The sequence below is a fragment of the Suricata suricatta genome, chromosome 7 (assembly GCF_006229205.1).
Source record: "Suricata suricatta isolate VVHF042 chromosome 7, meerkat_22Aug2017_6uvM2_HiC, whole genome shotgun sequence".
In the NCBI taxonomy this organism is placed as follows: domain Eukaryota; kingdom Metazoa; phylum Chordata; class Mammalia; order Carnivora; family Herpestidae; genus Suricata; species Suricata suricatta.
In genome coordinates this window covers 132,867,203-132,883,509 of record NC_043706.1, presented here as the reverse complement: position 1 = coordinate 132,883,509, position 16,307 = coordinate 132,867,203, and the positions used below count along the sequence as shown (strand labels likewise).

Genomic DNA, 16,307 nt, shown 5'->3' with positions numbered 1-16,307 from the left:
CATGTTATATGGTCCTGCTGTGAACTCATCATGATGTGGGAAGACATGCTGATGTGGAAATTGACCTTGTTGGGGAAAAAAAGCACATCAGCCTATTTACTGGATAAAGACAATTCAGTACATGTATGTTTCTTCATGCCAAACGCCTTTAAGACTTATTTTAGCTATTTTTAATTGAATCCTATTTAATCATAATTGTTTTTAAAATTCAGAGCAGTTTAGGAAAAGCGAAGAGATGCCTCGAAGGGGCCACAGCACAGCTTCTGAGGTGCTGGGTCAGGGTCCCTTCTGACCCCAGTGATGGTTTTGTTACACGATTGTCCATTTTGTGGTCATTCATCAGGCACGAACCTTTTTATATGCATGCTTTTCTGTACGTATTACATGGCAATATAAATGTTATTTGAAAAATGCTTCCAAGATGCAGTGTGGACAAACACACTGTTTCGTACAGAAACAAGGAAACTTTTAACCATAATGTTTATATTAGTGATAGTCATATTCCATGAATAAAGACAAACCCTGCTCTGGCATTGTACTGGGACAAATTCTCTTCGTGGAAATTCTTCCAGGAAGCTGAACAAACTATCATGTCATATACTAAATGTAGATTTTTAGGACGCTCTGATAACTCAACATCCATTGACTTTTGGCTAAGCCTGTCTTCATTTTAAAATGAATGATTAATGGGTGTGTCTTACTCTGAGGGATATTCTGGTCTATGTCCAAACAAGAACAAACCCTCCTTTCCTCAACTGCTCTGGTAGGACACATTTCCATGCATAGGTCTGGAATCAGGTCATGTACTGACTGTTTGGAGTGAAAAAGGAACGTACAGTGTTGCCTCTTTCATGGTATTATCTGGAAGCCCGGCCAGACCTGGCCCGCCTCCCAGGGACCAGGAGGATGTTGTTAACCTTAGTTCAAAGCATCTGGTGGGCTTCCTGCAGCAGGAGGAGGGCCAGGGTGCCATGCTCCTGACCCACGGGCTGGGCTAGGAAGTCGTTCAGAGGCTTGTTGTTGTTTCATTAATTTCCTTCCTCTCTACTCTTGTCTCCAATTATTTCTTTTATCCTTAGAAGAACTTAACACGGACTTGAGCCAAATGGTACGAAACTTGAATTGTATAGAGCTGAGAACTCTATCAGAAGGGTTAGGCCCAAGTTGGAGACCCTTTCCTAAAACCTTTGGTCAGATTGAGAGGGGTGGTCAGTTCATTTTGCCTTAAGAAAATCAAGTCTTCACATTTTGTTACTCTGCAAAGGCTTATTTAGTTCTTTCAATAAAAGATGAGGATCGCTCTCCGAAGCGGATGTCACGATATTTTGTGTGTGGAAGAAGTTTTATATTTAAAAAGTTTTTATTACATTCTTAAATTTTCATTTCCATATGGTTAACGTAAAGGGTTATATGAGTTTCAGGTGTACAATATAGTGATTCAACACTTCCATACAGCCCCCGGTGCTCATCGTGAGAAGTGTACTGTTTAAACGCTATCACGTATTTCACCCCAGATATCAAAATTTCTTAAGAACAAAGTAAAATTCCTTAAATAATGTCGTATGAATAGCACTATTGTAGTATCAGAGGAGGAAAGCTTATTATTATTTTTATTGAGGGGAAGATTGTTATTTAAATGTAGGTGTTGAGAGCTCAGAAGAGAGAAAACTCTGGGGGCCTTGCTTGTCTTTCTACCACCAGTCTTTTCTAGTTATCCACTTACTTACCCAGCCTTCCCTCTGCTTCTGGTTCATGGTCAACCTGCTTGTTATCACTCCTTGGTACTTTCCCACTACACAATTTTCCTTTTCCTTCCTGAAATCCACATATATATGTGTGTGTGTGTGTGTGTGTGTGTGTGTGTGTGTGTGTGTGTGTGTGTGTGTTTTAACCTCCATCTGTCACCACATTATTGCTTTCTTGATTCAGAATTATAAATCTTACCACTCAGACTACTATATACATAGTACTTTATTGAAAATCCACATTTCATGGAAACAGGAAAAAAAGAAAGCAAAATGTAGTAAAATGTCCCAAGAAAAACATAAGTTCAAGTTAAGTGTGGAGAACAAATAATACATATTTGTGCCAGTGTTTGTGATCATCTAAGATGATCTATTTGGATCGAATAAATGCTACCAGTTCTAGAATCTTTAAAACTACATGCAAATGTGCAGATATAAATAAATATGATATATATGATAAATAATATGCATATAAAATACACACATACACACAAACATTTTTGTTTATGGAGAGGATTTTTTTAGGCTCTAAATAGAGTTCACAATATAAAAATGATTTAAAAGCAGAGGCAGCTGGGTGACTCAGTCACTTAAACATCCAACTCTTGATTTGGGCTCAGGTCATGATCTATGGTTGGTGAGTTTGAGCCCTGTGCTGTGCTCTGTGTTGACAGTGTGGAGCCTGCTTGGGATTCTCTTTCTCTCTGCCCTTCCTCTATGCACTCTCTCTCCCTCTCTCTCAAAATAATGAACGTTAAAAAAAGAGATTTAAAAGCAAATGGGTAATTGTTCATTCACATTTTATTCCATATATTCATTTTTTCCAGCAAGCATTTAGTGAATGGTACCACATATGTACTATTATTTTATGCACTGGGGTGGCACAGTGGGCTTACCAGACAAAAATGCCTGCCCTTAAGAAGCTTACGTTTAGGTAGAAGAAGAAATAAATAAACAAGTAAATAAATAAACTTTATAGTATGCTAAGTGATGATAGACTGGTAGAAAATAGAAAGGGGAGGTGAGGAATGCTGATGGGCTGATTTTTAATTAGGATAGGCATGAAAAGCCTTTTGAAAGATGGAATTTGAGTAAACTCTAAAAAAAAGGAAGTGAGTCTTGAGGCTATTCAAGGCGGAATGTTATAGGCAAGGAAGAACAAAAATGTAAGCACCTTGCGCTGGGAATATGACTAGTAGACTTGAGGAGTGAATATGCCTAGTAGACTTAAGGAGGAGCAAGGAGGTCATTTGGCTAGAAGGGGGAATGAGCATGGGGAGAATAGCTCAGAGGGGCAGTGGGGGAGTCCACCATAGAGTGCCTTATTGCCATTGCTAATACCTCAACTTCAGCTAAATGAGATAGGACACCTTTGGAAGGTTCCTAACAGAGGTATGCTGTAGTTTGTCGTAATTTGAAGGTAGAGCTCAGGATCTGCTGGTGGATTGGCAGTGAGAGAAGGTGTCAAGGGTGACTCCAGTATTTGGCATGAGCTACTGGAAATGTGGAGTTGCCACTGGGTGCTCTGTAAAAGGCCGTGGTAGGAAGAGGCTTCAGTGTGTATTGGAAGTTAGGGTGCGTGGGGCACTCAGAGAATAATAGGAGCTTCGTTTTGGACATGTTATATTTGAGATGCCCAGGTCACATCCAGGTGGAGCTGAAGAGAAAGTTTAGACAAACAAGTATGAGGTACAGGGGAGAGATTAGACTTGCAAAATAAATTAGTGACCCTTAGTGCATAGAGAGAATGGGAGACATGAGATCACATGAGATTGCCAAGAACAAGGATATACATACAGAAGTGGCTAAAGGCTGAGATTCTACAGGTTTCCAATCTTAGATTAGACTAGAATGAGGAATCAACAATAGAGATTAAGAATAAATGGCCATTTGGGGATGAGATAAAGCTAGAAAACATGTCACAGAAATGACATGATGAAAGTGTTCAAGAAGGAAGAGTCAATAGTTTCAGGTAAGTAAGTGAATGATAGCTACTGGATTTAACAACATGAGGTCACTGATGCCCTTAACAAGAGCAGTTCAGGTTGAACCCTGATTGGAGTGATTCTCAGAGAGAATGGGCAGGGGGACATTGGAGATGAGGAGGAAAGTAAAGCATTTGCTGGAGCAGGGATGTGGGGTTGAGAGAAGGCTTCGAAGATGGGAGAGGTAACAGCACGTGATGATCAAGTGAAGATGGGAAATTAATGAGTCACAGGAAAGAGGGGAGAATTGGTGGAGTGAATTTCTTGAGCGTGAGGGAGTGGGTGGTAGTGCCCAAGTGGGGATTGGCCTTTGCTAGGGGCACAGATTTTTTTATCCAAAAGAACAGGAAGGCAGGCAAGGATATGCTTGTGTGGATATAGGTAGTGGGCAACAGGAACTTGGGAGAAGTAGTCTTTTGATTGTTTCTATTTCCTCAAAAAAAAAATAGAAAATAGGGTCTTCAGCTGCAAGGGAAGATGGGGAGGAGATTTGGGTAGAGATGAAAGTTTTGAAATAGTAATTTGAGAGATTGGGAAAAAAAAAAGGAGTAGGAAAATATGACTACTGGATAGTAGTGAAAGCCACTTAGTGGCAGTGGTCATGAATTTGAACCACAACCCCAGATTCTAGTTGTGAACTTTTAGTTATATGCATGGTGGCCTGGGGATAGGCAGAAAGATTGGTTTAATAACAAACATTTATGTCTCTCTGGCACTTGACATTCTGTGAGGTGTAAGACAAACAGGAATGAAAAACCTGTCACCTTTCTTAAGAAGCTTTAGAATATGGGTGTGTGGGTGGCTCAGTCGGTTAAGTGTCTGACTTCTGGTTAGGTCATGATCTCACAGTTCCTGAGTTTGAGCCCCATATTGGGCTCTGTGCTCACAGCTTGGAGCCTGGAGCCTGCTTCAGATTCTGTGTCTCCCTCTCTCTGCCCCTCCCCCTCCTCTTGCTCTGTCTCTGTCTCTCTCAAAAATAAAAAAACTAAAAAAATTAAAGAAGCTGAAGAGTAGGTGGCATGCCAGATCCATGAACACCTAAGTACTACATGATAAGTTCTAAGCATTGGAAGGCATGAGAGCGCATAAATAAAGCTTCTCAGTACAATTTAGGGGTTTGGAGAAGATTTTCTGGAGAACAGGATGTCTGAAGTGAGTATAGGCTTATGAATTATAGCAAAATCTGGTAAAGAAAGATTGGAAAGTCCCATGTGAAGGCAACTCCAGGAAGTAGAGTTCACCAGAAGAAAAGATACAGAAGGTCCTCCCTGTGACACCACGTTGTGGAGTGAGGACTGGCATTATGAGGGGGAAATGCACATCAACACGGTTAGGGCAGGACATGAGGAGGGAGTGGGGATCCACAGGTAGAGCACAAATCCATAGAACCTTGGACTTGAAGGAGAACCATTAAGAGGACTCAGCATTTTAGGTGGAGGTCCTGCACTGCCATGTGGAGGGTGGAGTTGATGTGAGTATTGGAGGCAGGGACACATCAAGTGTGATGTACTGGACTTCATATTCAAAGTTAGTATTATGGTCCAAGGGATGGAGGAAACAGTAGATCTGAGATAAAGTTGTCAGGATTGGGTGAACTTTTTTTGAACGTGGAGGCTGTTTCACCTCTTTTTGCTCATTCGTTGACTACAGAACACTCCCCTCATCTGAGCCAGACATTTCAGATGTGTGTGTTACTGGTTAGAGAGGAGGCAGGGTGAAGCAATACAAAGAGATTGTTCTATTAGCATCATGGGAACACTGTTTTGATGGGAGGTTCGTAGTCTTGTCTTTGACTAAAAAGATAGCTTATATGTTTATTCTGTGTGTATTAATTAAATACATGCATGCGAGTTACTAAAAATGAAGATCATTTAATAAAAATAAATGTATTTTGTGCTATCATATGTCTTAGGGAACTGGGACTATGCCCTAGTTTTACTTAGTGAAGTTTGGGGGGCGTCAATGAAACGATTATATAATGATAAGTTGTAGAAGGAATCGTGCTCCCTCTGAGATAGAAAATTACTGAGGTGTGGAATATGGTTCAGTCAGGGAAGATCCACATGGAACATCCTGGCTGGCTGTCCGGTTCTTCGACCAGCCCTTGAGTAGGATACTTAACTTCTGGCAAATATGTGCAAATGAATGTCCTGCCAGGTCTCTTTTAGGTTTAGGGATTAGATTATTAATGTGTAAAAAACACTTTGGTAATTTTATGATGAATGTGTGTGTGTATTTGTAAAAGGTTTGAAGAGGGATTATTGAAATTAAAATACTACATCTCACCACCCCCCTCCCTTTTATTTATTTATTTTGTTCTTCTTGGACAGTGTAAAGAGCATGACCTGGCCATGATTAACCAGCTGCTGGATGATCCGAAGTTGACAGCCAGAAAATACAGGGAGTGGAAGCTGATGAACACGCTGCTGATCCAGGATATCTATCAGCAGCAGCGGGTCCCTCCGCCTGCCCAGGAGGGCGCCCCCCAGCGGCTCGAGGAAGCACCCTCCTCTGCCCATGTTGAAAATTCTATTTGAGAACAAGCCAACATTCTCTCCCCTTTTGTGGTACCCCAAGCAACTCCTCAAGATGTTGTGAGAGCTCTCCTCAAAAGGAAAACTGAAATCAATTCCTCAAGCGGTGGTTCCTTCTCTAAAGATGCAACTTAGGGGAGGACTTGCTGTGCCAGGAGCAAGAGTCCTCCTTGCGGTTGCAGAGCTTACATGGAGACCGGAGGAACTGAGTCCAGTTGAACAAACACCGTGTTCCTCCTAGGAGCTCCTGCTTATGCCAGGCTCCAGGTGGGGTGTGAGAAATGTATATTCTGTTCCCTGCTTGCGAGAGAGTGACAGGGGGACGCAGATTCCAACGGACAAAGATCACGTTCTACCAGGGATAATTATTCATAGAAATATTGTGTTTTCCAAAAGAAGAATGTAAGAACGTATATATTCCACCGGGTTGGGTAGTTGGATTCTTCGAATCATTTACGGTTTGAGTGGAGCACTGTGTTTAATGGCAGCAACTAGAAAGAGACAGTTGTGGAACCACAATCTCTTGCCTTTGGTCCAGAATGGCGGTGCCTTCTCCAGGAGCTGAGAAATACTTCAGAACCAGTGGTGTGTGAGAGAGCTCCCTCCTCCCACTCTCCCAAAGGGACAGCCTGATGTTTCCATGCTCTTCCAGGTGGGGAGGGGGGGCTCTGATTCAAGTCTCCTTTCCACAGAACAGCTAAAGAAATCTGCTTTGTTACCCTTCGAGACCTCTACTCCCTCCTAGCCTTTCTAAACCACTGCAGTGCAGCAGGGAATGTTTGCTGCCTTTGTCCCTGGGTGTGGTGTCCCTACACAGTGTCAATTTCTATCCCGTTTCCCCAGGATCAAGATTGACAAGAGGATTCTGAAGTCTGAATGGTTTTGATAGCCTCACTCCAAAAAACCCAACGCAAACAACAAAAGTGTTAAAATCCGATTGTTTTATTTTTGTATGTTTACGTGTCGTTTCGTGTCCTATGTGAAGAGCTCTCTGTTTGTTATTTAAGTATATTTATAGAAGGTCAAATGACTAGTCTTTTAAAAGATGGTAATTATACATTTTGCTCAATATATATTCTCAAAGTATATACTTTTTTGCTTGAGGAAATAGGAATACTGTTGAGTCACTGGAGTTATCATGTTGCACTATGCTGTATGAGGAATGCTCAGGATATCTTGTGGGATAAATATGGAGGCATGCATCAATAATCTTTCATTTTCTGGCTTCTTTCTCTTTCTGTCCCTCTCTTTCTCAGCTCAGAGTGTTTAGATTTCTCTATCTGTGATAAGTCATCCTTTTAACCAGAAAAGGATTTTCATCTTAGGTTATTTCATCTAGCAAATAAACTTCGTAAGCTTTATGCCATTTATGCCCACAAACCCTAAACCAAATGAAACACAACTATATGGTCTTTTGTCTAAGGTCTAATAGAAATTTTGGGGTCTGGTGTTAAAGGGAACTCGTTTTGTTGCTAACGACTGATTGCTAATCGTGACTATTTGTCATCGTAAGAATAACCACAGCCCAGCAAAAACCCGAGTTGGCCTTACCCCTAGCTAATCGTCAGGCCAACACAGTGTGCTTTATAGAGTCCAAGTGTGGCTTGACATTCAAGTGGAAATAACCCTCTTATTTGGTCTGCAAACTAAACGGAAAGAGTTGTTGAATATTTCCTCAAGCTTTACGTGGAAGTGCTAATACTCTGTAAACAAAAACAACCCTAGTATGAAGAAAGAAACAGGAAACAAGGCAGAATACTAGAAGCTTCTGTAAGATAAGACAGCATGTCAGTCCCTAGGGCCCAACAAACATTTAAGGGCACCCAACCCAAGAGGAATGTGCTGGGCCAAGGGCTACCCAGGAGGGGGAGCCTGGCCTTCGATGAATTTTCTGTTGGTCCCAGGACTGAATGTAACCACGCAGGTCCTCAGAATTGAGCCCTGAGGCACCTGCTTTGAGAGGCCAGTGGTTTCATCTCTTTACTCTGGAAATCATCATTGATTATTTCTACAGTTAGCAGCTATTAAAGGTTAATTGTTTAGGATTCACAGTGTACACAAGTTGTTGAGCAAAGAAGTTATAATGGAGGAAATAATACTATTTATTCTTCCACATTCTTTTCTTTGGCTTGAAATACTAATGATAAACATCAAAACAACTTTTCTAAATGGAGGTGCCCCAGAAGCTATTGGCCAGGACTTGTGAATACACCTCAGTGCTTTATTTTGGCTTTTTGTGACTACCCACGTAACTGGCCATGTAGTGTAAATTCCGTAGGAGCACTCAAACTTTAAGGCAAGAGGCCCATGAGATTATGGAATCGAACCTTTCAGCTACTTTTCAAAGTCAGGTTAGTCTAGAAGCTTTGGCTTTATTAAAGCACTTATTGTACAGCACGTCCCCCCCATGAACATGAGACCCCACTGCCCGGTCCTGGACCCTCTTTTTTAGACCGGGCTCACCTTCCCGTTAGTGTTTCTCCCTCCGAAGACACTTTCAGTCTGCATTATGTGTGTTAGGAAGTAAGGGACTGCCTCTGTGGGCTCGCAACTTCAGCTGTGGCCGCTCAGAGGAAGTGGATGGCAGTGGGAAGTGACAGGAAGAGTGGGGGACACTTTCCATGACACTCAAATTAGGTATAACCCAGCCTTTGTTGTTGTTGTTTCAAGGGATATTAGGAAAACTGGATTACTTGCAGTTTATTCCTGAGGGTTAGGTCATCTCTGAAATGGATCTTGGGTCACTTCATGGGGTCTATGGGGTAACTCTTGTACCCATTCCTGTAGATGTAGGGTCTGAGGGCCGTGGAATGAATGAGAGCCACGGCTGCTCAGGAAGCAGAGAATCTGAGCATAATCAGGTCTAACCCTGTGGCACCCACTGTGGATTAGGATCTGGATGGGACCTCCCTTTGTGGTTGTGGGGAAGACCACTTCCCTCTATTGTCACCTTGTAGACCCAACCTCGTGCCTGACGGATGCCTCTGGGGCTGGTGCATCGCAGCACACAGGGAATCGGATGGCCCCGCCCTTGAAGGGCGTCTGTTGCTTTTAACAAGTCTTTGTTCTGGCACAATCTCAGCGTGGCATCAAAGACCTAGGAGGTATCTTAAAGTATACTTCTGCAAAGACTCCTAGGAGCTTAAGAAAGATTGTATGTGGAGTTAGATTTCAGTGGGAAACCCAAGCCTTATATTTACGTAGCACTTTGTAGTAGCAAATCTGTGTTTCAGGCTTCGCCCCTCTTCCCTCCTCAGTGGTCTTCGTGGGATGACGGTGGGTTATCCTTCCTCCTTTCTGACGGGGAGGAAAGAAACTCCTCCCACTTCTCTCATTCCTCTCTCTCCCTATTCCTTGCACAGTCACTGTTGGGTCCCCAGCCCCGTGATGTGCAGTGTGTGTGCCAGGGTGGCTTTTGTGAAGTCATCCATTGGAAACCTGAGCGGGACTCTTTTCCTTGAGCACCGGCTCTTCCTCGGGGCTGACGGGTTACTGTCCTTCCTGCAGCAGCTGGCTGCTGGGCTGTGAGTCGGAGTGTGACCCCACTCCGTGCTTCCTTTCCTCCCTTCTGTAACTTCCATGCTTGTTGGGCGCTGTGAGGTCCGTGGATGGAGGAGGTAGTTAAAGAAATGGAGTTCATTTGTTGTCCTTTAAAGGCCAGTCAGAGATGGAGCCTAATGAAAGGGGTTAGGCCCTTAACCTTCCTCTCCCAGCTTCTTCTCCTGTAGCATTTTGATATAAAGCCACACAGAAGATTTGAGGGAGTAATTCAGGTACAGAGGATGCCTATACAAAACAGGCCGTTTTATCAAAAATAACCAACAATTTTTGGTTAGTTTTAGGCTGCATCTCTTCTTCAGTCTATTAGAGTATGATGTTTGAGATTTTCTGATTTATTTTCCTGCTCATTTTTTGTGTGCTTATCTCGCGAGAGAAATCGAGTCCTAAGAATGTCAGGTGACTACCCTGCTAGGGTTTTGTAATATGTAATTAGAAAGCCCCTGAAACTAGATTTCTAACAACTCATGAAATGGGTTAGGGAGCAGAAATACTTCCACCTGTCACAGAAAGCCACTCCTCTCTGTGAACTAGAGTTTGGCCACTCCCGTGTTCTATGTTGTGAGACAGGAAGCGATTTCCTCACTTCCTATGCACGTTTTTACTCTTCCTCGCTCTACCATAGACCACAGAAAACATTAAAAATGATTCTCCGTTTAAAAAAAGTGTTTTCATACCTCTTACCATGAGACTTAACTGCTCTATATTGATACTTCTTTATGTTGAGTCCAATGGAGAAGCATGCCCATGGAGACTTCTGGCATCCCATAATAAAAACCAGAATTTCTAGTCACCGTAAACTTTAATGTCCTTGCATGATGGGGATGTGACTTTTAGCATTGCATGGTGTTTGGGGCAAGATGGTACTGTGGAAACGCCACCTACAATTTCATCGTGCTTTCCTTCTGTCACCTACCCTCTTTGAACTGAAAAAAGAGGCATGGCTCATTTCTTCTGCTTTGTATTTGAGATTGACTTGTAAGATACAAATAAAAACAAGAGAAAATATATCTAGTAAAATGACATGGCAAAAAAAAAAAAATAACTGAAATCTGCTGCTGGTGTTCGTTTTCTGCCCTGCTGTGTTACTTCCTCCAAAAATAAACTCCCTGGGCAGGGTTCCTTGGCCGGGCTTTTAGCTTCTACAAGGGTTCTAGTGCCCTCTGGTGGTCATCAAAAGAATAACTGATTCTAGACTATTGATTTTTTTTTTTTCAAAGCATTTAATTATGTTGGGAAATCTATGTCAGTAATAACAGATGTGGTTATTTCCTTACCTTACAGGCTTGTTAGTAAAAAGATATATTTTTTCAAAATTGTTGGTCCATAAAATTTGACTTACACATTACATCCTTCGCACTCACACTTTGTTCAGAGAATTTTTAAAATGTGCAGATCATAAAAATTAAGACCTGTGGCACATATGTTCCTCAAAACATGTAATCTGTGTTTTTTTTGGAGAAACAAACAGAGAAAATATTGAAATAGCATAATTGCCTTTATTTTGAATCAGTGAAGGCAGGAATTTCACCTGCGTTCGAACTTGATTCACACATCCTTAATTGCTGTCTATACAAACAAATAAGGGATTATTCCCCCGGCTCTCTCTCCAGGTTCTCACTTCACATGTTCAGCCCTACAATTTTTTCTCCATCTGGTTACCACCAATTATCTCCAGGCTCCCACATAGAAGTGGGAAAAATTATTCTAGACCAAGGGGATACACGTGGTGCGTTCTTGACTTCTAGAACAGTCTTAGAGTAGTTTTCTATTGTTGCTGTAACAAATTATTACAAATTTAGCAGCTTCAAATAATGTGTTTTCTTACCATTCTGGAGGTCAGATTTTAGCTTTCTTGGGCTAAAATCAAGGTGTTGGCAACATTAGGTCCCTCTGGAGGCTCCAGGGTAGAATCCATTTCCTTCCCTCTTTAGGTCACCCTCATTCTTTGCTTCTTCGGTCCCGGCCTCCATCTCCAAAGTCAGCAATGTCATATCTCTGTGAACCCTTCCTTCCAGTCACACCTTCTCTTAAAGACGCTGTGATTGATTAATCCAGGAGACTCTTTTCATTTTAATGCCAGCTGAATAGGAACCTGGATTCAATCTGCAACCTTAATTCCCCCTTTAGGCACATACACAGTGCCCAGTGATCCGGAGATGGCCATTGCTCTGCCTGCCACAACCTCCATTTTCAAACAGCCAGTGTAGTCCCGCTGCACCATCCGTTTCTTTTAGGAATTCTAGGATGTCCAAGTTTTAAGTATAAACCTGAAAGTTCTTGGTCATCGTATGGGGCTTGAATTTGATTTCATCAAAAAATGTTCACCATAAGAAAGGCAATTCTATCTTTATGAGGAGAAAACAAAAAAAGTCTTAGCTTTAAAAAAATTTTTTTAATGTTTATTTTTGAAAGAGAGACAGACAGACAGAATTTGAGGCAGGCTTCAGGCTCCAAGCTGTTGGCACAGAGCCCAATGTGGGGCTTGAACTCATGATCTGTGAGATCATGACCAGAGCTGAAGTCAGCGGCTTAACCGACTGAGCCACCTAGGCACTTGCCAGAAAGTCTTAGCTTTTAAAATCCCATGTACCCAAATGTAACAGGTACAGTATTTTAACAATCAGATCAGGGTTTAATAATACCTGCATTTAAAGACAAAGCATTAGTCACTTTCAAGGATCAAGGATCATAAAGCAAAGGATAATCTACGCTTCATATTCTTGAGTTTGTGAGCTGTGCTGTGTGATGTCAGACTGACTGAGGGCTTGGCCAAGTCATAGGATAGAGAGACTTGTGAGTGCAGGTTGATATTCAAATGTACTGACAACCATAGAGTTTGTAGAGGTCCTGGCCCTTAGAAAACGGTTTTTCTAGAGACAAGATATACAGGAAGCCAACAATATACAGTATGTATACTTTCAAAGGACATTGGACACAGGAGCTAACTTGTTGCTGATTCTTAAGAATCACCTAAGTATTATGGCCACTGTATTAGGGGAGGGGAGGGGCATGTATAAGTCAAGTGATAAATGGCCCTTATCTTTTGTTTTCTGAATATGTAGTTGGAATGGCCATACCTCGTGGCTGGAAGAACTCTCATGTTGGTTCTTTGACCAGCAAGAGCTATTGTGGTAAGAGAGGCCAAAAAAAGTCTCTGAAGCTACCTCCTTTCGGGAAGATAGTAAGTAAAACCCAATATTGTACCCATTGGGAATGACAGAGCTTAGTGTTACCCTAAAAGACTTTAAGAATACAAGGTTTTAAATTTTTATCTTCATTGGCTTTGAGTTTTACCATTGTCCTTTCTTTCTTAAATATTTTGGAACAACTACAAAGGATAAGCAATGGATAATTAGGAAATTTGAGAAATAGAAGTTGTTTGTTGCTCATCTGTCAAACGTGATTCCAGCTTTTGTCTGGAAAGTTTTTTAATGTTTTGTGCAACCTGATTTTTCCTTATAGCTTTAAGAAAAGCATATTGGAACGACTAAAGGTACTTGCTTGTTCAGAAATTAAAATAATTTGAATACCAAAAAAAAAAAAAAGAATACAAGGTTAGTGGCACCTGAGTGGCTCAATTGGTTAAGCATCTGACTTCGGTTCAGGTCATGATCTTTCAGTTCTGCTTCTGATTCTGTGTCTCCTTAGCTCTCTGTCCCTCTCCAACTCATTCTCTCTTTCTCTCTCTCTCAAAAATAAATAAAAACATTAAAATGAATTTTAAAAAAAGGATACAAGGCTAGTGGTCCCAACTCATACCAGTTTACCAGTTTGACTCCTGAAGAACCATGATGGATCACGACAAATTATACTGGATTAAAAAAATTGTTTTTTTAAGTTTTTTATTTTTGAGAGACAGAGAGAGACAGTTTGAGCAGGGGAGGGTCAGAGAAAGAGGAAGACACAGACTCTGAAGCAGGCTTTAGGCTCTGAGCTGTCAGCACAGAGCCTGATGCACGGCTCAAACCCACAAACCGTGAGATCATGACCTGAGCCGAAGCCGGACGCTCAACCGACTGAGCCCCCCAGGAGCCCCTATGCTGGATTCTTATAAACTTAACCCAATTCTAACCCCTATTGTAGCTGCTGTGTTTTATGTGGTATCTTCCATAGAGCAAATCACAGCCACAAGTACATGGACTTCGGCTTGGTATGTACATTCTTTTCAACATCCATCATGAAGGAGGATCAGAGGCATTCCACGTTTTTATGTGATGAATGGCCGTACCCGTGTATGGTCTCGCTCCAGGTCTGTGTTAATTCTGCTGCCATATGTCACAAAACAGTAAAAATAATTAAGGCATTTTCTTCCCTCATCTGACAGTGGACCATTTAAACCGGACATAACATGATGTTCCATAGAACATCACATCAGTCCACTGTATTGATAATATCATGTAATAAACAGGACTTGATGGACAAGATGTGGCAAGCGCTCTGGAGGCTATGCTTAGACACAAGGACCCCAGAGAGTGAGAGATAAAGCCTACAGAGATTCAGGAGCCTGCCAAAAACTCTTTAGGGGCCTGATGATCTAGGGAAGGCTAGAACATGTCCTTCAAAGTAGAGGGAAATTTCTTGTATCTTGCACTTCTCTCAGTAAGAAGGAAGCATAATGCTTGGTGTGCCTGTTTCAGTTTTTAAGGCGAAATATTCTATGCTTGTGAAGATTGTTCTGACTTTATTCAGTGACTGACATGGGAAGTTTCTAGTTTTGAGTGCAGCCCAGAACAAGAATGGTCTCTGTAACAGGAACAGGCCACGGTAATATGAGAGACACTGGACCAAGGCCATGCCATTTGTGATAAAGAGTCACCATGAAAAAAAAACAGCTTCTGGAATGCTATTTAGCTCTCAGAGATACTAACTGTGGTAGAGTGTCTAACCATGGAGCATTGGCTAAGTTTGGAGCCAGAATTAAACATTATGAGGTGGCTACAAAGAGACCTAAGTTAGGGTGGTGCAGAAGTAACTCATTGTGAAATGGGAGTGGCACATGCAAGACTGGGCTTACGCAGCTCCGGAGAGCATAGAAAATTGCATGAACAAATGACTCAGACACTGAAGCCACTTACCACTATCGCATTATTACCTCTCACTCAGTTCACACCTTTGACTTCCTGGGGGAGTTCTCTGTCAGATAGAGGAAGGAAATGCCTGAACTTGGGTCATTAATGGGTTGAGTTGATATGTGAATTCTAGCCCGAAATGACTGTTACTGTCCTAAGCTTTATTTTTTAAAAGCCACTGGTGAGTGGGAAAATCTCCCAGGAGTCTGAGCTTCAGGCAGTGCACCAGGTCATCTACTTTGTGTGGAGAGAGAAGTGGCCCAAGGAAAATCAAGGATAAGGAGGTCTTGGGGAGAGGCTTGAGAATCTGCCCATAAGAGTGGGCATAATATGTGAAGATCTGATCTTTGCATTAAATGCTAATACTCATCAAAGAGCATTATTTCAGAAGCACACTAAGCAGGGGAGTGTGGGTGACTCAATTGGTTGGGCAGCTGACTTCGGCTCTCATCATCTTATGCTTCATGGGTTTGAGCACTGTGTTGGGCTCTGTGTTGGCAGCTCAGAGCCTGTAGCCTGCTTCAGATTCTGTGTCTCCCTCTCTCTGCCCCTTACCCTCTTGCACTGTCTCTCTATCTCCCAAAAATACATAAGCATTTCATAAAAAAATTAAAAAAAGAAAGACTAAGCAACCAAGTGGATAGTGTGAGTCAGCCAAGTGCTGTCCACTAGCCTCTGTCACTGACCACTCCGGAGCTTGTGCAATGAGCTCACGAGCAGGGAAACCATAGTGACAGACATGGAGGCTAACCATGGGCCCCAGAACGTGCATTTTGTCAGCAAGCTGAAAGCTGCTGCTGCTGAATATCTAGTCCATTAGTAAAAAAACCAATGCTGAGTCCCAAAAAGGTACCATGATTTGAGGAAACCTAGCATATACTTGTTTGTAAGTTGATTAGGTTGAACCCTTCAACCTGGGAAAAGGCAATGTTTCACTCCAACTAGGACTGACGGATATCCACATATGGATTTGCCTTTCTACAGTTCCTCAGCCAACACTACCACTCCCTGGCTCATAGAATGTTTGATCAAAGTATAGGGTCCCACATAACATCATTAAGGTGGGCTGAATGTTTACTATAGATTTAGCAACATAGGTGCAATGGACAAATTCCTCAAAAATTGTGAACTACCCAGATGTTGAAATCTAATCCCCGATGTAGTGATAATGGGAGGTGGCACCTTTGGGAAGTAATGGAGTCACGAGGGTGAAGCCCTCATGAGTGGGATTAGTGCCCTTCTAAGAAGAGTCCAGGGCAGAAGCTCACTCTCTTTCCACTAGGTGATGATAAATCCAGAAGTCAGGAGTGTGTAGTCAGGAAGAGGGCTTTCACCTGAACCATGCTCATTTCCTGATCTTGAAGTTCCATCATCCGAAACTATGGGAAGAAATTTCTGTTGTTTAGAAGCTCC

The 16,307-nt window shown here is 42.1% G+C and overlaps 2 protein-coding genes across 18 annotated transcripts in view; one reads left to right on the top strand and one right to left on the bottom strand.

Moving 5' to 3' along the window:
• Positions 1-10,832, top strand: part of IPCEF1 (interaction protein for cytohesin exchange factors 1) — a 177,333-nt gene extending 166,501 nt beyond the window's left edge. For all 17 annotated transcript variants that reach the window (XM_029944019.1, XM_029944025.1, XM_029944017.1 and 14 more), the window contains one exon: positions 6,061-10,832. In XM_029944019.1, coding sequence (XP_029799879.1) covers positions 6,061-6,267 — 207 coding nt within the window. In that variant the 3' untranslated portion in view covers positions 6,268-10,832. The remainder of the gene's footprint in view (positions 1-6,060) is intronic.
• OPRM1 (opioid receptor mu 1) overlaps positions 1-16,307 on the bottom strand; it is a 165,727-nt gene that overhangs the window by 63,616 nt on the left and 85,804 nt on the right. The window lies entirely within an intron of this gene.